At 39.8% G+C, this 15,849-nt stretch overlaps 1 protein-coding gene across 1 annotated transcript in view; it reads left to right on the top strand.

The window, feature by feature from the left end:
• The window catches only part of LOC122652145 (DEAD-box ATP-dependent RNA helicase 6-like), a 36,023-nt gene extending 20,405 nt beyond the window's left edge, over positions 1 to 15,618 (top strand). Inside the window, exons 4-9 of the mRNA XM_043845817.1 lie at positions 8,217 to 8,455; positions 11,775 to 12,026; positions 12,112 to 12,292; positions 15,155 to 15,243; positions 15,335 to 15,408; positions 15,507 to 15,618. Of these exons, the coding sequence (XP_043701752.1) occupies positions 8,217 to 8,455; positions 11,775 to 12,026; positions 12,112 to 12,292; positions 15,155 to 15,243; positions 15,335 to 15,408; positions 15,507 to 15,585 (914 nt within the window). The 3' untranslated portion in view covers positions 15,586 to 15,618. The remainder of the gene's footprint in view (positions 1 to 8,216; positions 8,456 to 11,774; positions 12,027 to 12,111; positions 12,293 to 15,154; positions 15,244 to 15,334; positions 15,409 to 15,506) is intronic.
• Positions 15,619 to 15,849: the final 231 nt, after the last annotated feature.

Here is a 15,849-nt window from a genome sequence, read left to right as displayed (position 1 = left end):
GCCATAGCCCTATACTCTAACTTTGCACTGGAACGAGCAACTATTGTCTGTTTCTTGCTCTTCCAGGACACCAAGTTCCCTCCAACAAACACACAATAACGTTTAGTAGACCTTCTGTCAACCGGAGATCCTATTCAATCAGCATCCGAAAAACCCTCTATCTGCCCATGGCCATGATCACTATAGAGAAGACCACGTCCAAGAGCCTTTTTAAGGTAACACAAGATATGCATAACAGTCTGAGGAGCAGATAAAAACTGACTCACTACACTCACAGGAAAGGCAATATCAGGCAAAGTCACTGTCAGATAATTTAACTTCCCAACTAGCCTCCGATACTTCTCAGGATTAGGCAAGACATCACCATCATTAGCCATAGTTGTCACGGCGGTTAGGCAACCCAAGGCAGTGGAGAGGGCCAAAGTTTAAGGCGACACCAACTAGGCGAACAAGGCGTCCAAGGCGCCCAAGTCGACCAAGGCGCCTAGACACCTTGGCGACGCCTTGACAACTATGTCATCAGCAGTAAGTTTCAAATTAGGATCCATGGCATAGAAGAACTCGTCTCGAGTACAGGTTTCGACCAGCCAAAATAGCGAGTCGGGCTGAGATCTCGACGAGTTGAGGTATTTTTTTTTTCAACTCGATGGCTGGTTTCAGTGGGTTTTAGACCTAGTTTGGTCATGAAAGTTGGTACACAACCTATTTTGGGCCATTTAAACACAATGGCACTATTATAGTTTGAAAAATCAAAGTCCAAATAGGAGTTTCACTTAGTGGGAAACTAGGACAGACACATACTCATGCCAGAAACCAGAACAGATATTTATTTATGCCTAATATCATTTAAGTAAATGAAATAGTATTTCATTTACTTGAGATATTATCATAAATAAGCAAATACCACCCTATTTGAATCCAATAAAAATAGTTTAAAAAAAAAAAAATTCCAAAAGTATAAAAAGTCAACCCCCCAGTTCAAGAACAAAAACTTGATTTTCGGCGATAGGTAAAACATTGCTAAAAACCAAAAGTGCGGTAAAATGTTCATTTGTTTTGATGTCCAAAAAATTATTTTCATTCAGAGTGATTTTGGCAGCGTTTGCACACCAAATTAAGTTTGACTGGTACATAACTTTTTCAATATAAATTAGATTTAAGTATTCTTGGATTTGTTGGAAAGCTTTCAAACAAATCCAACTTGAACTGGGGGGTTGACCTTTTATCCTTTTGGAATTTTATTTTTTAACTATTTTTATTGGATTCAAATGGGGGGGGGGGGGGTATATGCTTATTTATGAATAATATCTTAAGTAAATGAATCATTTACTTAAATGATATTAGGCAAAAATAAGTATTTGTCTTAGTTTCTGGCATAAAAAGGTGTCTGTATATCAAGATTTCCCACCGAGATGACCAAAACCATAAGATCTCGGCCGAGATGGGGTAATTTTTTGTATCGCCTGACATCTCGTCTCGAGGTCTTGAAAAACCGAGAAACTCTTCAAGATCGCGCGAGTTCTTCTTCCATGATCCATGGGAGTATCTAGAGGTTTAGAACCCAACATCCCTATCTCTGAAAGAAGGTCAATAACATATTTTCGCTGTGAAAGCGAAAATCCTTTCTTTGACTGAGCTACTTCCACACCCAAGAAATACTTCAATTTTCCCAAATCCTTGGTTTGAAACTTTTGCTGCAAATGTACCTTCAAACTTTCAATTGCAGAAACATCATCTCCTGTAATAACTATATCATCTACATAAACCACAAGAAATATTTTTCCTGCACCAGACCAACGGAAAAACACAAAATGATCACTAGCACACCGTTTCAGTCCAAAACTAACACAACCGCAGTAAACCTGCCAAACCAAGCCCGAGGGGACTGTTTCAAACCATATAATGACTTCTTCTGCTTGCACACCAGACCAGACTCCCCCTAAGCAACAAACCTAGGAGGTTGCTCCATATAAACCTCCTCATTAAGATCTCCATGTAAGAAAGCATTCTTAACATCTGACTGATACAACGGCCAATGATAAGTGGCAGCAAGGGAAATCAAAATACGGACAGAAGTAAGCTTTGCCAAAGGAGAAAAGTATCCAGGTAATCTACACCATGTACCTGGACGTAGCCCTTTGCCACAAGACCGGCCTTCAAACGAGCCAAGGACCCTTCAGGGTTCACTTTTACCACATACACCCAACGACAACCAATGGCAGATTTACCAGAGGGTAAGGGAACAAGATCCCAAGTCTGATTTTCTTCCAACGCCAACAATTCCTCATTCATAGCAGCCCTCCAACCAGGATGAGATAATGCCTCTGCAACAGACTTAGGAATAGGATGATTTTCATTAGTAGTCAAACATGAATGGAAGGTGGAAGACAAACATAGGACACAAAGTTAGAAATGGGGTGTTGGGTACAACTCCGAACACCTTTACGAAGAGCAATAGGAATATCAAGATCAGAAGAAGGTTCCAAGGGAGAAGAAATACATATTGCAGGATCTGTTGGCGAAGAAGTAGATGGAGCAAAGGCAACTGAAGCGGGGGGAGCCCATACTTTCCATTGGTGACGTGTAAAGGCAATAGGAGGAGGTGTTGGTGATGAGGCAACCTGTGGAACAGGTTTAACAATGGACTGAACAATAGAAACGGGAAGATCATCATCCAACTCAGACACAGTAAAAGAAGAACCATCATATGGGGTGGATTCAAAGAAGGAAACATCAGCTGTAACAAAGTATTTTTGCAACTCAAGAATAACAACGATAACCCTTTTGAGTGCGGGAATAACCAACAAACTTACACTTAAGAGCTTTGGGATCCAACTTTGAAACACCAGGATGATGATCCCGAAGAAAGCAAACACTACCAAACACCCATGGTGGTAAAACAGACAATGGCATAGAAGGAAATAACAAAGAAAAGGGAATACCACCACGTAAAACAGAAGACGTCATGCGGTTAATGAGGTAACACGCAGTCAAAACAGCATCTGCTCGAAAAGGTTTAGCCATTTCATCTCAGATAAAAGAGATCGAGTGACTTCCATTAAATGTCTATTCTTCCTCTCGGCTACACCATTTTGTTGTTGGATGTCAGCACAAGAGGACTGATGAATAATACCACGTTGCACCATAAAATCAGCAAAATGGGCAGAAAAATACTCCTTAGCATTATCACTACGAAGACTACGCAAAGGAGTCTGAAACTGATTATTGACTTCATTCAGAAATACACAAAAGATGGAAAATAATTTTGAACGACTTTTCATTAAATAAAACCAGGTGACCCTGGAATAATCCTCAACAAAGGTAACAAAATAACGAAAACCCAACTTGGACATGACAGGACAAGGACCCCATACATCTGAATGAACTAAAGTAAAAGGTTGGTTAGGCTGTTTATTGACTCTAGGTGGTTAACTCACATAGTGAAGTTTCCCAAACTGACAGGACTCGCAATTCAAACTAGAAAGTGACCGAAAACGAGGATCAAGCAGCTTCAAACTCTCCAATGAAGGATGACCCAAACGACAATGAATCTGGTGGGGTGACGCCACACTGGAACACGCCATAGATGAAGTCTCCTCAAGTATCTAACTCCCCCCCCCCCCCCGGGACTCACGACCTCTACCAATCATCTTCTTCGTAGTAAGATCCTGAAACACACAAGAGTCCGAGAAAAAGGTTACAAAACAGTTATAGGTTTTGGTAAATACAAAACTAAAGATAAAGGCAGAGAAGGTGTGACATGAACAATGCCAGAATCAGTCACTTTAGCTAAGGAACCATGAGCTAAAGTAACACTAGATGAGAATGTTTGGAAGGAGGAAAATATACCTGAGAGTCCAATCATATGACCCGAAGCCCCTGAATCAATGATCCAAGGTCGAGAGGTAGCAGTCGAAAGACATGCAGTGGCATTACTTGTCCGAACAAAGGTGGCGATTGAAGGCTGGGCTGACTGAGAAATCTGGAATTGGGTAAATCGAGCAGACTCAATAGTAGTGGTAGAATTGCAAACTGTTGCTGAGATGATTTGCCATGAAGTTTCAAACAAAAGCGTTGGATATGTCCTGGGTGACCACAATGGTGACAAGTCTTCACCAAACTCGAACTATTAGAAGCACCCTGAGTACCCAAAGTAGGTGGTTTACTAGAACCAGCCCCATGTCCACGACCACCATCACTATTGCTACTATCACTATTACCAGCCCACGGTTGGGTGGAAAAGAGGCCAAAGCCGATGTATCAGTAGTAGTAGTATTCTCATGAGAAACACATAGAACCCTGGAAAATGTTTCAGATAGTGTGGCTACCTTGTCGCTACCAAGAATTTGGGAACGGACTGAATTAAACTCCTTCCCAAGTCCTCCCAAAAGTCCCATAACAGCAAGTTGCTCCCTTTGACTTTGCATTTGTTCCACATTAGACGTAATAGGAAGTAGGGAATTAAGCTCCTCATACATCCTCTTAAAATCATCAAAGTATTGGGTCAAAGGACGATCCTTTTGATAAACCCTGTAGAACTCCTGAGACAAGTCATAAATACGGGAAAGGTTGTTTTGTCCAGAGTACAAAACATTAAGATACTCCCACAACTCCTTAACAGTATCAATGTGGGTCACCAAATCGACAATTCGATTTTCTATAGAGTTCAGCATCTGTCCCAAGATTCTAGCATCAATAGTATCTTATAATGGGTCATCATTAGGTTTATTCTTAAATAGGTGATCTTGTTGATCTCGTCCGGTCAAAACCAACTTAACAATTTTCTTCCATTGTTGAAAGTTGGTGATCTCCTCCAATTTCTTCTCAATAATACGATTGGAGGAGGAAGAGAAAACTTTGGTCATTACAGACTTTGAATTATCAACCATTATTCACAATCAACTCGATGGAGTAAAGATGCCAAAAAAATGGAGATAAAGAATCTGGAAAAATCGAACCTCAAAACCTTGACAAAAAAATCGATTTTTCCAAGTGAAGATGATCCACGCAAAAAACTGCTGCCAAGTAATTTCCGAAAAAGGTCCAGCACACTTCCAAAAAATTCAGTCAAGCAAATAGAGTCCAAAAAATCGATCTCAAAAAATCCTGACAATTGCTGCCGATTTTAATCTTCAGCTTCCAATGCAATCTTCACTCCACCAAACTCCATCAAACACTTCCACAAACGCACAGAGAGGCCTAGTTCTTAATTTAGGACATGAATTAGTCTCTAAACAGGTCCAAAAAACAGAATAGGGTGCTGCACTCCTTCAACCGAAAATTGGAAGAGACCTCAAACCTTCACTTTCCCACGAACACTTCAATCTGCAATATTAGGTTTAAGAAAAGTGAAGTAGACTACCAAAGAGAGCTGTAACAGTGCCTAAACCTCTGATACCATGTAAATAATATGAAGAAAAGAAGAGAAAAACAGAGAAATCAAGAGGGAGAGACGATGGTATAACTTTGGGAGAGAAGAATTAATTCTGTCTCCTCCCTCTAACTTCATTAAATAAACATAATAAAGGGTATAACAGTAAAATACCCACAAAACTAAATAAACCAATACAGGACCACATTGCCCTCCTCTCAGTGTTAGTGCCTGGCGCTAATACCGAGAGTCTCACATTCTCGATAACAGTTGTCAAGGCATTGCCTAGGTGATGCCTTGGCGCCCAGGCACCTTGACAACTAGGTCACCTTGTGTCCACCCCCCCCCTACACCTTGGGGTCACCTAGACACCGTGACAATTATGATAGGGCTACTTCCTGTTCTTCCAGTGTGTATGTGTTCAGAAGGTTTTTAGTTTTATTTTAGGATCTAATTCTTGGCAAGAGCTTTAAATAACATTAGTTTCCTTGTCATATCGCTGTGTGATACTAATCTTATGTAACTCAATTTGATGTTCTATAGGTTTGGTTATTTTGTATAATTAGTTTGTGTGTGTGTGCGCACATGGCTTTCACCCCGTTCAGGTCAGAATACTTTTGTATAGTTTTTCATTCACATACAAATTTCTATAATTGAATAGACTTAAAGAGCGTCCAAGTGCACGAGGCTCCCGTTGCTGCAGGGTCTGGGAGGGGCAATGTACGCAGCCTTACCCCCTGCTTCACAGGACAGGCTGTTTCCAAGTTTTGAACCTGCAACCAACAGGTTGCAATAGTGCAACTTAACCATTGCACCAAGGCTTGCTACGGTAAAGCAAAAGAGAGAACACAAAATGGACTGATTTTGTGATGGAAGAGGTGACATTCTGAAAATTTTGTAAAAAGTTTCCTACATTGCAAATTTTCTGGTACAAATTTTAAAATTTTAGTTCCCATCTTTTTATCTGTGCCTAACCTTCATGATGATAATAAGAGAAAAAAGATACAGGGAGGGCCTGGCCCTTCCTGGATCATACTGGTTAATTGGAAATTCTTTTAGAGCTGTATGAACCATGTTTCTGATGAGGCCTAGGAGCTAACTGTATTGAGATTCCCTCTCTTTTGGTAGTTGGAGGATGATTCTTTTCTGTGTGATAACTTTGCAGCATTTCAGAGGCTCAATCAGGGTAGCTGTAGCTTTTTGCTGTTGCTTTGGTCCAAATTGGAGACTAATCTTGATATATCTGGATATTCTTATATAATGATGAGATCTTGATACAGTGACTTCTGGCAAGCTGTGTGTAAAAAAGAACACACTTACCTGTTGGGAATTCCCTCCCTTAGTTTTCTCAGTTAATAAAGCTTTATTGCTAAGTAAAAAAAAGCTGGATAAAAAACAAAAGTTGGTGCAAAAGAAGGGCCAGTGAATTAGAAGTTTAGAACTCAATCTTGGCGAAGGAGTGAATGCATGTCACTTATACTTGAAAAGAGTGTGGCTTATAATGACTTCTAGAACTGATCTGGAATCTGCATGCTCAAGAAGGGTGAAAAGAGGAATTTGACATGCATTGTCTTCCATCTTCTCTGGTCAGCATGATAAGGTGTTTTGGTGGTTGCCAGCAGGGAACCAATGCTCCGCATGACCCCATCAAGGAATGCTTGCCTTGACCACATGGAGGGCTGATCTGGCTATTTGTAGGGAATCCCTTGGATTAGCCACATGTCAGCATTCATGGCCCACCATGTATTGAATTTTCCCTTGGGTTTTGTGGGTATCAGACCAATTGATTCAAAGTTGGTTTTTTAATCATTTTTCTAAGCTTTGTGTAGCTATATGGTGAATAGTTCTGCTGAAACATACTGCATGAGTAGATGACGATGTGGAAATATTTTCACAAGATTTTGATACCAACTAAGCTGCAATATGGAAGATATTGGCAACGTTAATGAAACCTTACATAAGTGCGTCTCAAGGGAAACAATCAGCAATATCGAGCATTTGAATGCCGAAATCCTATCATATAGACAATTTGTAAAGCTTGTGATGAAAAGGCGAACATTGTATTCCTGACTCTCATATTTGTTGAAGTTAAAAATTTAGCATAGTAGCTTTGCATGGGTGGAATCAGATGATCATCTTTCCAACTGGACCAAGATCATGCAATTGGGACATGATCTGTGTCAATTATGGCCAAATTACAAACAGGATTTTATGGTTCTACTAACAAGAATTTTGTGAGTCTTAGAGCTTTAGGTTAGTTTAAACTTGTTTTATCCCTTCCCAGGAGTTTTATTCAAGAAGAAATCATATGCATCACTGCACTAGTTGTAGAAAAACTAAAAAGGATATTTGATATTTGACAATTGGTTTTAGTAGATCATAATTTCTGGATATGGTTAGAGAGAGAGAGAGTTCAAATGCTTCAAGTTTTTGCTGCACATGTTGACATGTTGTGGGCTCCCCCCACCCCCCCCCCCCCCCAGTGTGTGTGTGTGTGTGTTTATTTTCTTTTGTTTATCACCTATTTCAGTTCTTTGTTGTCTCATCAGTCCTGTTCACTTAATAACTACTCAACCAAATTCTTGAACCCTGAAAATTGGACCCCAGATTAATCCAGTATTTTAGTTAAACAAAGAGATAGAAACCTTGCACTAGTTATTGTGATGCATTGTGGATGTGCAGTCAAGGTGTAGAATACTGTAGCTTTTGCTGTGACTAATCCGATATTTGTGTGCTAAAAATGTAACGATTCTTACTGATATTTTTCTATCTTAAATCCTTGGCTGCTTTTTTTCCCCCTTCAAATCATCTCATGAGTTCTAATTCTTAGTGCACCATATTCTAGTGGTTATTTTGGTCCCTACTCGGGAGTTGGCCCTTCAAACCTCACAAGTATGCAAAGAGCTCGGGAAGCATTTGAAAATTCAAGTGATGGTAACTACTGGAGGAACTAGCTTAAAGGATGATATCATGCGTTTGTATCAGCCAGTTCATTTACTTGTGGGAACCCCAGGTAGAATACTTGACCTTGTGAAGAAGGGGGTTTGTATACTGAAAGACTGTTCAATGCTTGTCATGGATGAGGTATGATATCAGAGCAATTCTTCTGTTATATGTTGGTTCTTGATGCAAATTTTGACACTTCCAACACACTCATGAACCGAAAAGTAACCATCTCTAGATTTTACTACTTAATTTTTCCCAGTGCCTTTTTTTTTTTATTTTTTATTTTTTATTAAAGTGTAATCACACAAACCACACACCAATCCCAGAAGGTTGATATTTATTGCAATGCCTTAATAGGTTCTCCATTTTCCTTTATTGATTTTTATCTGTTAAAAGAAAGCAGTTATGATTAAAATGTTGTCTATTCATTTCATCATTATTGTTTAATCTTGTCTATTTATTGAGAAACTATAGCAGAAATTGAAGGATAAAAAGAAGGATAGCTGTAGGGAATCCACCCAATATGTAGAAGAGAATCCACTCTTCAATTGAGGAAATCCATCCCACAATTGCACATGGCTGTAAAAGAGGAGAAAATCTCAAAGTTTTATTGCATGAATTGGATATCATTTCTGCTATGGTCTTAGTATTTAATGTTTCATTGAATTGCTTTTAATTGGTGATATATAGACAACTTTAACAGTTACGATTGAAATTCAGGATACGTGTACATTCGTAGTGAAGTCAGTTCTACTATTGTTTCTATCTCCAACTGAGTTTTCATTGTTGATCACTACCTTCTTTTGCATCTAATTGCGTACATCATTTGTGATGTCAACAAGGCAGTAATCAGGAGTACATGACTTTAGTATGCATTTATTCAAGAATATTCCCCTTTATTCAATAACTTATGTTTGATAGAGACACTATCCTAATTATCCCTACCATGTGATGCAGTAGTGTTGCAGTATTCCTGTGGGTTGGGTTGTGTTTGTCTGGTTTAGACATGGCAGGTGTACTGTTGATGTGTTACTGTTCATGCCAGATTCTGTTTGGATTATTTCCTTATTTTGATATTATTATAATTTTATAGTTGAGCTGGATTTGGATATTATAAATCCATTACTGTTTAGGTCAGTTTCCTTTTTGATTTGTTTCTATTTTGATTGGTTTCTATTTTTTTAGTTTTATAGTCAGTTTAGGAAACCTCCCATGCAGTTTGTGATTGGGAGATTGGGTTAATCTTTGTTTTTATTTTTATCTCTTGCTTTGAATCTTTGTAAAATTATGTTGGCCTCTGGACAAATCCAACAATTCGATAATGGCGTGAGTTAAAGTTTAATTTAAGTGGAGATTGGTGCCTCTCTTTTCTCTGTCCTCTCCCTCCTCTCCTCTCTCATTTTTGTCCACGGGTATGTTCACAGTCCCGGAACAACCCTTATCTTCTCTTTCTATTTCTCTTATTCTCTCTTTTAAGCCCACCACAAGCAGATCCTCTGATCAATCTGCATTACGAGAGTTGTCAAATTTGTTCTTGAGTAACGTCCCTAAATTTTCAGTTGTGAGAGAAACTCGGGAAAGTAGTAATGAATAATGTGTATGTTGATGTACGTGCAAGTATAATGTTTACGGATATTGCAACAGTTTGATTAAACATGGGACTGCTTTTAACTATTGGACACTATATAGGGTAATTTAATTTTTTGGTAGTCCAAGTTAGGGATGCCCCGTCTGAGGTCCCTCCCAAGTTACAGATACCCCATTTTGGATCTCTCCAGTTATGGGACACTATGCCAAATCAGCATTGGTGACCACATGTCTCCTAAATTTTACAAAATGCTGACTTTGCCTATGACCAAACTCTCCCATTTTGAATTCTTCCATCCCTCCTCGCTCAACAGCCACTCCTATCTCCATCTTCTCCAGCACCGGCGATTCAAGTTTCCACCGTTTTGGTCATTCTTTCCACTTTGCCCATGTTGTGCTATCTGTAACCGGGAGGCAGAAATAACATCCACTTTGCCCATGCCCCACTTTGTGCTATTTATTTGAGAAACAATGATTGTGCTCCAAGTCCAAGGACCTATATAAAATGCCAGTAAGAGACACATACAGCGAGAGAAAGAGGGAGTGTTTGTCTTGATTGTTACTGCCGTTGCCATCTGATACTAATACAGTTGTTGCCTTTCCGCTTCTTTTTATTCTGATGTGGTACTCCATTAGCGAGGGTGATGGCCATAACCACTGCCATTTCTGTAACTCATGACAAAGGGTTCCACAAAAGCCCTAAGTACTTCAAGATCTTACTCTTCTGAAAAATGGGGGAAAAAAATTCTTAGGGGGAAAAGAAAATCATTATACAAAATGGATACCATCTCAAATTACAGTCAGAAAACACCAACAATTCTTAGAAACAGAAGTAGCAGCAGGACTTCAAAGACATAGAACGGAACCTTTGCCTCCTCAAGCTTTTTGTGTCCAAAGATGGCCAATCTCTCCTGAGCAGCCCCAGTTGTAAGACCATCCCTGCCACATTTCAAATTGTGGAGATTCTCTTCCAACGTATGTTCTCTTGCATGCAGAAAGTCCAAATCCATCAAGAGGTCATCCAGTAACAGCCTGCAATAATTGTAATCGAAACAACCAAGAGATCTGTAGTTCAGATTTAGTATCAAATCCAGTCTCCTTCAACACAGCTGCTGCAATCCCAGGTTCGAAAACCCCGTTTAGGATCTCTATGGGCCCACCCAAGTGCCTAAGCAGCTCAATGTGTAATGGTAGTTGCGAATTCTGTTATTTTTCTCAAGTGTATGAAGGGAATGGCAACACAGTAAATAATGTGAATCTTAAAGGTGCTTGGAAGTAAACAGGGGAAGGGATACAAGGTGATTAGAACAAGAGCAATCACTGTATTGACTTTCCCTTGGTGTAATCTTTTTGGTTTGGGGGTTTTGACTTCAACCAATAATTGAAACTCTGAATTTACATGGGCAAGCTTCTTCTACCCTTTTCCATCCCTCTCTGTTTTCCTGCCTCTTAGATCTCTCCGATCTCCTCCTCTCCCACTCTCTGGTCCCTCTCCTGCTGCCCAACCTTTCCCCCTCAACACCGATCCCAATCTCCACCCCCCCCCTCTCTGATTTCTCTCCTTGAAGGTGATGAGTTCCAATCGTGGTCGCTATGTCGCACTCCAGAGGAGTTTTTCCTTTTTGTTGAGGGGGTGTCCAGAGGAAGAGAGTTTGGTAGTGAAAAAATAATTATTAGATATGATGGAAATTTTGTAGATTAACTCCTATCTTTAGTGCTAAGCTACGGCGTTTACCTAAAGGGACTCAGAACGGGGTATCTCTTATGTGGAAGACCCAAAATGTAAATTGAGCATGCATTTTGATTAAATATATAAGATGACATGTTCATGAAATGGGGTCCATTGTGGTTTTGATCAATGATCATACAGGCTGATAAGCTTCTGTCTCAAGAGTTTCAACCTTTGGTGGAGCACTTGATCACTTTTCTCCCTGTGAATCGTCAAATTTTGTTATTTTCTGCTACATTCCCGGTCACTGTCAAGGCTTTCAAAGAGAAGTTTCTGCCGAGACCTTATGTCATCAATCTCATGGATGAGCTGACACTCAAGGGCATAACTCAGTACTATGCATTTGTAGAGGAAAGACAGAAAGTCCATTGTCTCAATACTCTTTTCTCTAAGGTTTGGTTTAAATTCTATATTGAATTTGTTCATCAGTTCTTTGATATGCAAATTTGGAGGAACTTTAATAGTCTCTTGTTTACAGCTCCAAATAAACCAGTCTATAATTTTTTGTAACTCGGTGAATCGTGTGGAGTTGTTGGCAAAGAAAATCACTGAGCTGGGTTACTCATGCTTCTACATCCATGCTAAAATGCTCCAATCTCATAGAAATCGGGTTTTCCATGATTTCCGTAATGGTGCTTGCAGAAATCTTGTCTGCTCAGGTAAGGGTCACCCTGCCATTTTATGTTTGCTCTTCCATTTTGTTTCTTTTCATCCTCTTTTCTACATGTTTCTCCTATTTCAATTTTCAGTCTAATTGAATGCAAATGCTTGGGAAATTGGGCACATTATTTTGTGTTACGACCTCATTGAGTCTCACAAAGTACATATATTTACACTTCTATGTACATTATCACTACACATGTCAGTTTGATATATAATATATATTGAGACCTAACTTTGCCTGTGTTGAAATTTTGAAGGGTTCCGCATAGTGTACATTATGCTTGGTGAAGTGTTAGTGGATTCAATTCCTTAATTGCCCTTCCTATAATGTTCAAGAGTTCTCATAGGATAGGTACATGTATAGTTTACATTTTTATGAAAGGCTCCAGGGTAAAATAGTTATTTTGTGGTAAGTTTTTTCTGAAGCCTGAATTAATGCCCCAATAACAACAGGCGGAGGATGAGCATGGCCAGATCAGAGAGAGAACCTCTTCCTTTCCCCATTTCAACCCTCACACCCCAGCACTTTTAAGTGGTTTTCAGTTTTGCTGAAGCATTCCTGCCAAGCAAGGGTTTGAGAACTTGGAATCCAGGTGCAGATCAGGCTCCATGGATTCGGATTAGAATCGGAGCCGGGATCAGTCAAGTCTTGGTCAGAATACCTTTTTCAGAATCAGGTGAAATCAGGGTCGGGTCGCTGATTCCATTTCGAATCAGGTGATTCACCCGAACCGATTTTTTTAGTCCTTGCTGCCGAGGTATCTTCAATCAAAAACCAATCAAGCCAGAGGTACCACCTTATCAGTCCTGACAACCGAGCGATGAGATATCCTCGCAGTAAACTCTCCCTCCATCTCTAGCTATTCTCACATGATGAAATGCTTTCTGTACTTTGCATGCTCCCCTGGAAGTGATGGCCGTCTTTTTGTTGTACCCCCTGCAAGTCTTGAGACTCATTGGAAGTGATGGCTTGTTCATGATTCCAATAGCGTTGCTGGAAAAATACAGGTATTAAATTGGTCCTTTTTTAGGACTTTGTAATGTAGGACACAATTGAAGGTTTCAATCAGTCCCGTAACAGGATCTAAAATCAGGGGGGTAGTCTAGCTCGATGAATTAGGGCTGGAATGATAGGATGGGTTAAGGGACAGGTCTAGGGTTAGGTTAGGGTGCTGGGATAATAGGTTTGAAATAGTGGGTAGTTCAAAGGCATAAACAAAGATCAACTCAGCAGCAGGTTTTCCCTCTACCAATTTCAATATTTGGCCAGAAAACTGGGTTTGGGGCAGAATTGGAGAGAAATCCAATAACAGACAATCCGTAGGTCAGATGGGGATGGTACTTGGATCGAGTGGGGGTCTTAGAACGTATAAGGTGTGCTCAAAAGGGTGAAGGAAGTCAATGGTTAGATTGGGCTGGGGCTGAGGGAATGTAATTAGAAACTTAGCTCAAAAATAGAAAGTAGCCATGGAACAGCAGACTGGGCAGCAGCAGAGCAGCTCGGTTGAAGGAGTAGGATTTCTAATGGCTTGAAAACTTGATTGGGATGAAGAACACCAACAGAACGCAACCTCCTGGGCTTCCCACCTCAAGGAGTCAACTGGATCGAACACCAGTTCCTTCCTCCTTAGATCAAACACCAAAGAAAACTCAAAAGAAACTGTCATGCATAACAGCAGTAGTTGAGAATAAAATCGTGGGCTATTATGGCCCCTTTGGGTTGCTTTTACAGATTGCAATAAAAGAGAATTGCACGGAATAAAAATTGGAAATTCCCAAAATTAGAAACTTCCAACCTTGACCCTTTACTTGAGCTACAAGACACTATCAGTCAAAGCTGATGTGAACTGACCTTATACCAACTTAAATAATAATTAACAGACTTAGCTCAACTAAAATATGGGACCACAACTTAAACTAGACCAACTGAACCAACCGGTTTCATTGGTTCATTACAAGACTAAAAAATAAAGATATAAGACAACCCAATAGACAAATCATAGCTGCTGCTGCAGCCTTCTTCCGTGAGTACACCCTCAGCTCTGCATCACTTTGAAGATGCAGATTTGTAGGCCCTTGCATTTGAGAGCCAAAACTAAAAATATAATTAAATTTTGAAACCACTCTCTTTGTCCATTGGCTTCACCTCCAAAGCGCAAGCACCCTCTGAAGCTATGGCTCTCTCTGCACACGGACCAAACGGGAAAGGAAGGTGAAAAAGTCGAATTAAGTCGGGGAAACTAGCAATGGCCCATAAGAGGAAAGGTAGGTGGTACATAAAATGCCCTAATTAATATGCATGTTTGTACGTACTTTGTATCATAAAGAGGTAAGGACATTATGATGAAGTGGTTTGCTTCATCAAGCATCTGGTATTTTAACTTTTCCCAACTTGAGAGACCAAGATGGACAGGTAGGTGGTATCATTTGCGACATTTTCTCTTGCACTTTATATCAATTGACATATGGTGTTATGCAGTTTGGGTGATATAATGTTATTGTACAGGCAGGCATAGGGTTTCTTATGATGCAAGACCTCTCTTTTTTGGAGGAAGTGGGGCTTAACTATAGCCTTAATTGTTTATGAAGCCGTTTCTGGAAGTGGCAGGCTTTTGATAATTTGGATGACTGAAAGCATTCCATTTAGTAACTCTAATATGAGAGGTCTCATCCATGCTACTAGACTTAAGCATAAAACCACATTCTTGGAAGCTCTTCTGTTAAATTTGCTGTTGAAGAGGCGTAGAGTTTTGTAGCTTGCAAGGCTTTGGTTTTTTTATTCTTTTGGGTTATGTTTGAATCTGGCGATTATTATGTGAGGTCCCTCATTGGGGTTCTTTTTACTTTCTGTTGGACAGATCTATTCACTCGGGGTATTGATATCCAGGCAGTTAATGTCGTCATCAACTTTGATTTCCCAAAGAATTCTGAAACATACTTGCACAGAGTATGTGTATATATCCCTTTGATTCAGTTGTTCTATTTCAGCTTGAATGTGAAGTGAGCTTTTCCCTCTTTCCTGAAACATTTTCTTACAGGTGGGTCGATCTGGAAGGTTTGGCCACCTTGGCCTGGCTATTAGTTTAATCACATATGAGGACCGGTTTAACCTGTAAGTGTAGTTCCACACAAAACAAGCTATTCTGTGAATTTATTTCCAAGGCTGATGTACCAATTTTTTTAACTGCATCTTCTGTGGTTTGTTGACAGATATAGGATTGAGCAAGAACTTGGAACTGAAATCAAGCAAATTCCCCCACAAATTGACCAAGCTATTTACTGCAAGTAATATAGTGTACTAAGATGATGAGAATCATGGTTCTTTAAAGTGGAGGATTCGCTATGGAAGTTCAGTAAAAGCAATGTTCAGGTTAAGTTCTTTTGCTTATTGGGTGCCATCTTCTTCAAAAATTCTGATTCTTCAAACAATTTATTCCTATTTGTAATGGTGCAGACAGCACTGGAACTGATGAACTTATGACCAACCACCATTGGGTTCCTAGAGGTTAGGATCTATTGCACGTCTCAACTGTGCTTCATGTACAAATTGCCT

Source organism: Telopea speciosissima, chromosome 2, assembly GCF_018873765.1.
Source record: "Telopea speciosissima isolate NSW1024214 ecotype Mountain lineage chromosome 2, Tspe_v1, whole genome shotgun sequence".
Taxonomy (NCBI): domain Eukaryota; kingdom Viridiplantae; phylum Streptophyta; class Magnoliopsida; order Proteales; family Proteaceae; genus Telopea; species Telopea speciosissima.
This window is presented reverse-complemented; position numbering and strand designations above follow the sequence as displayed.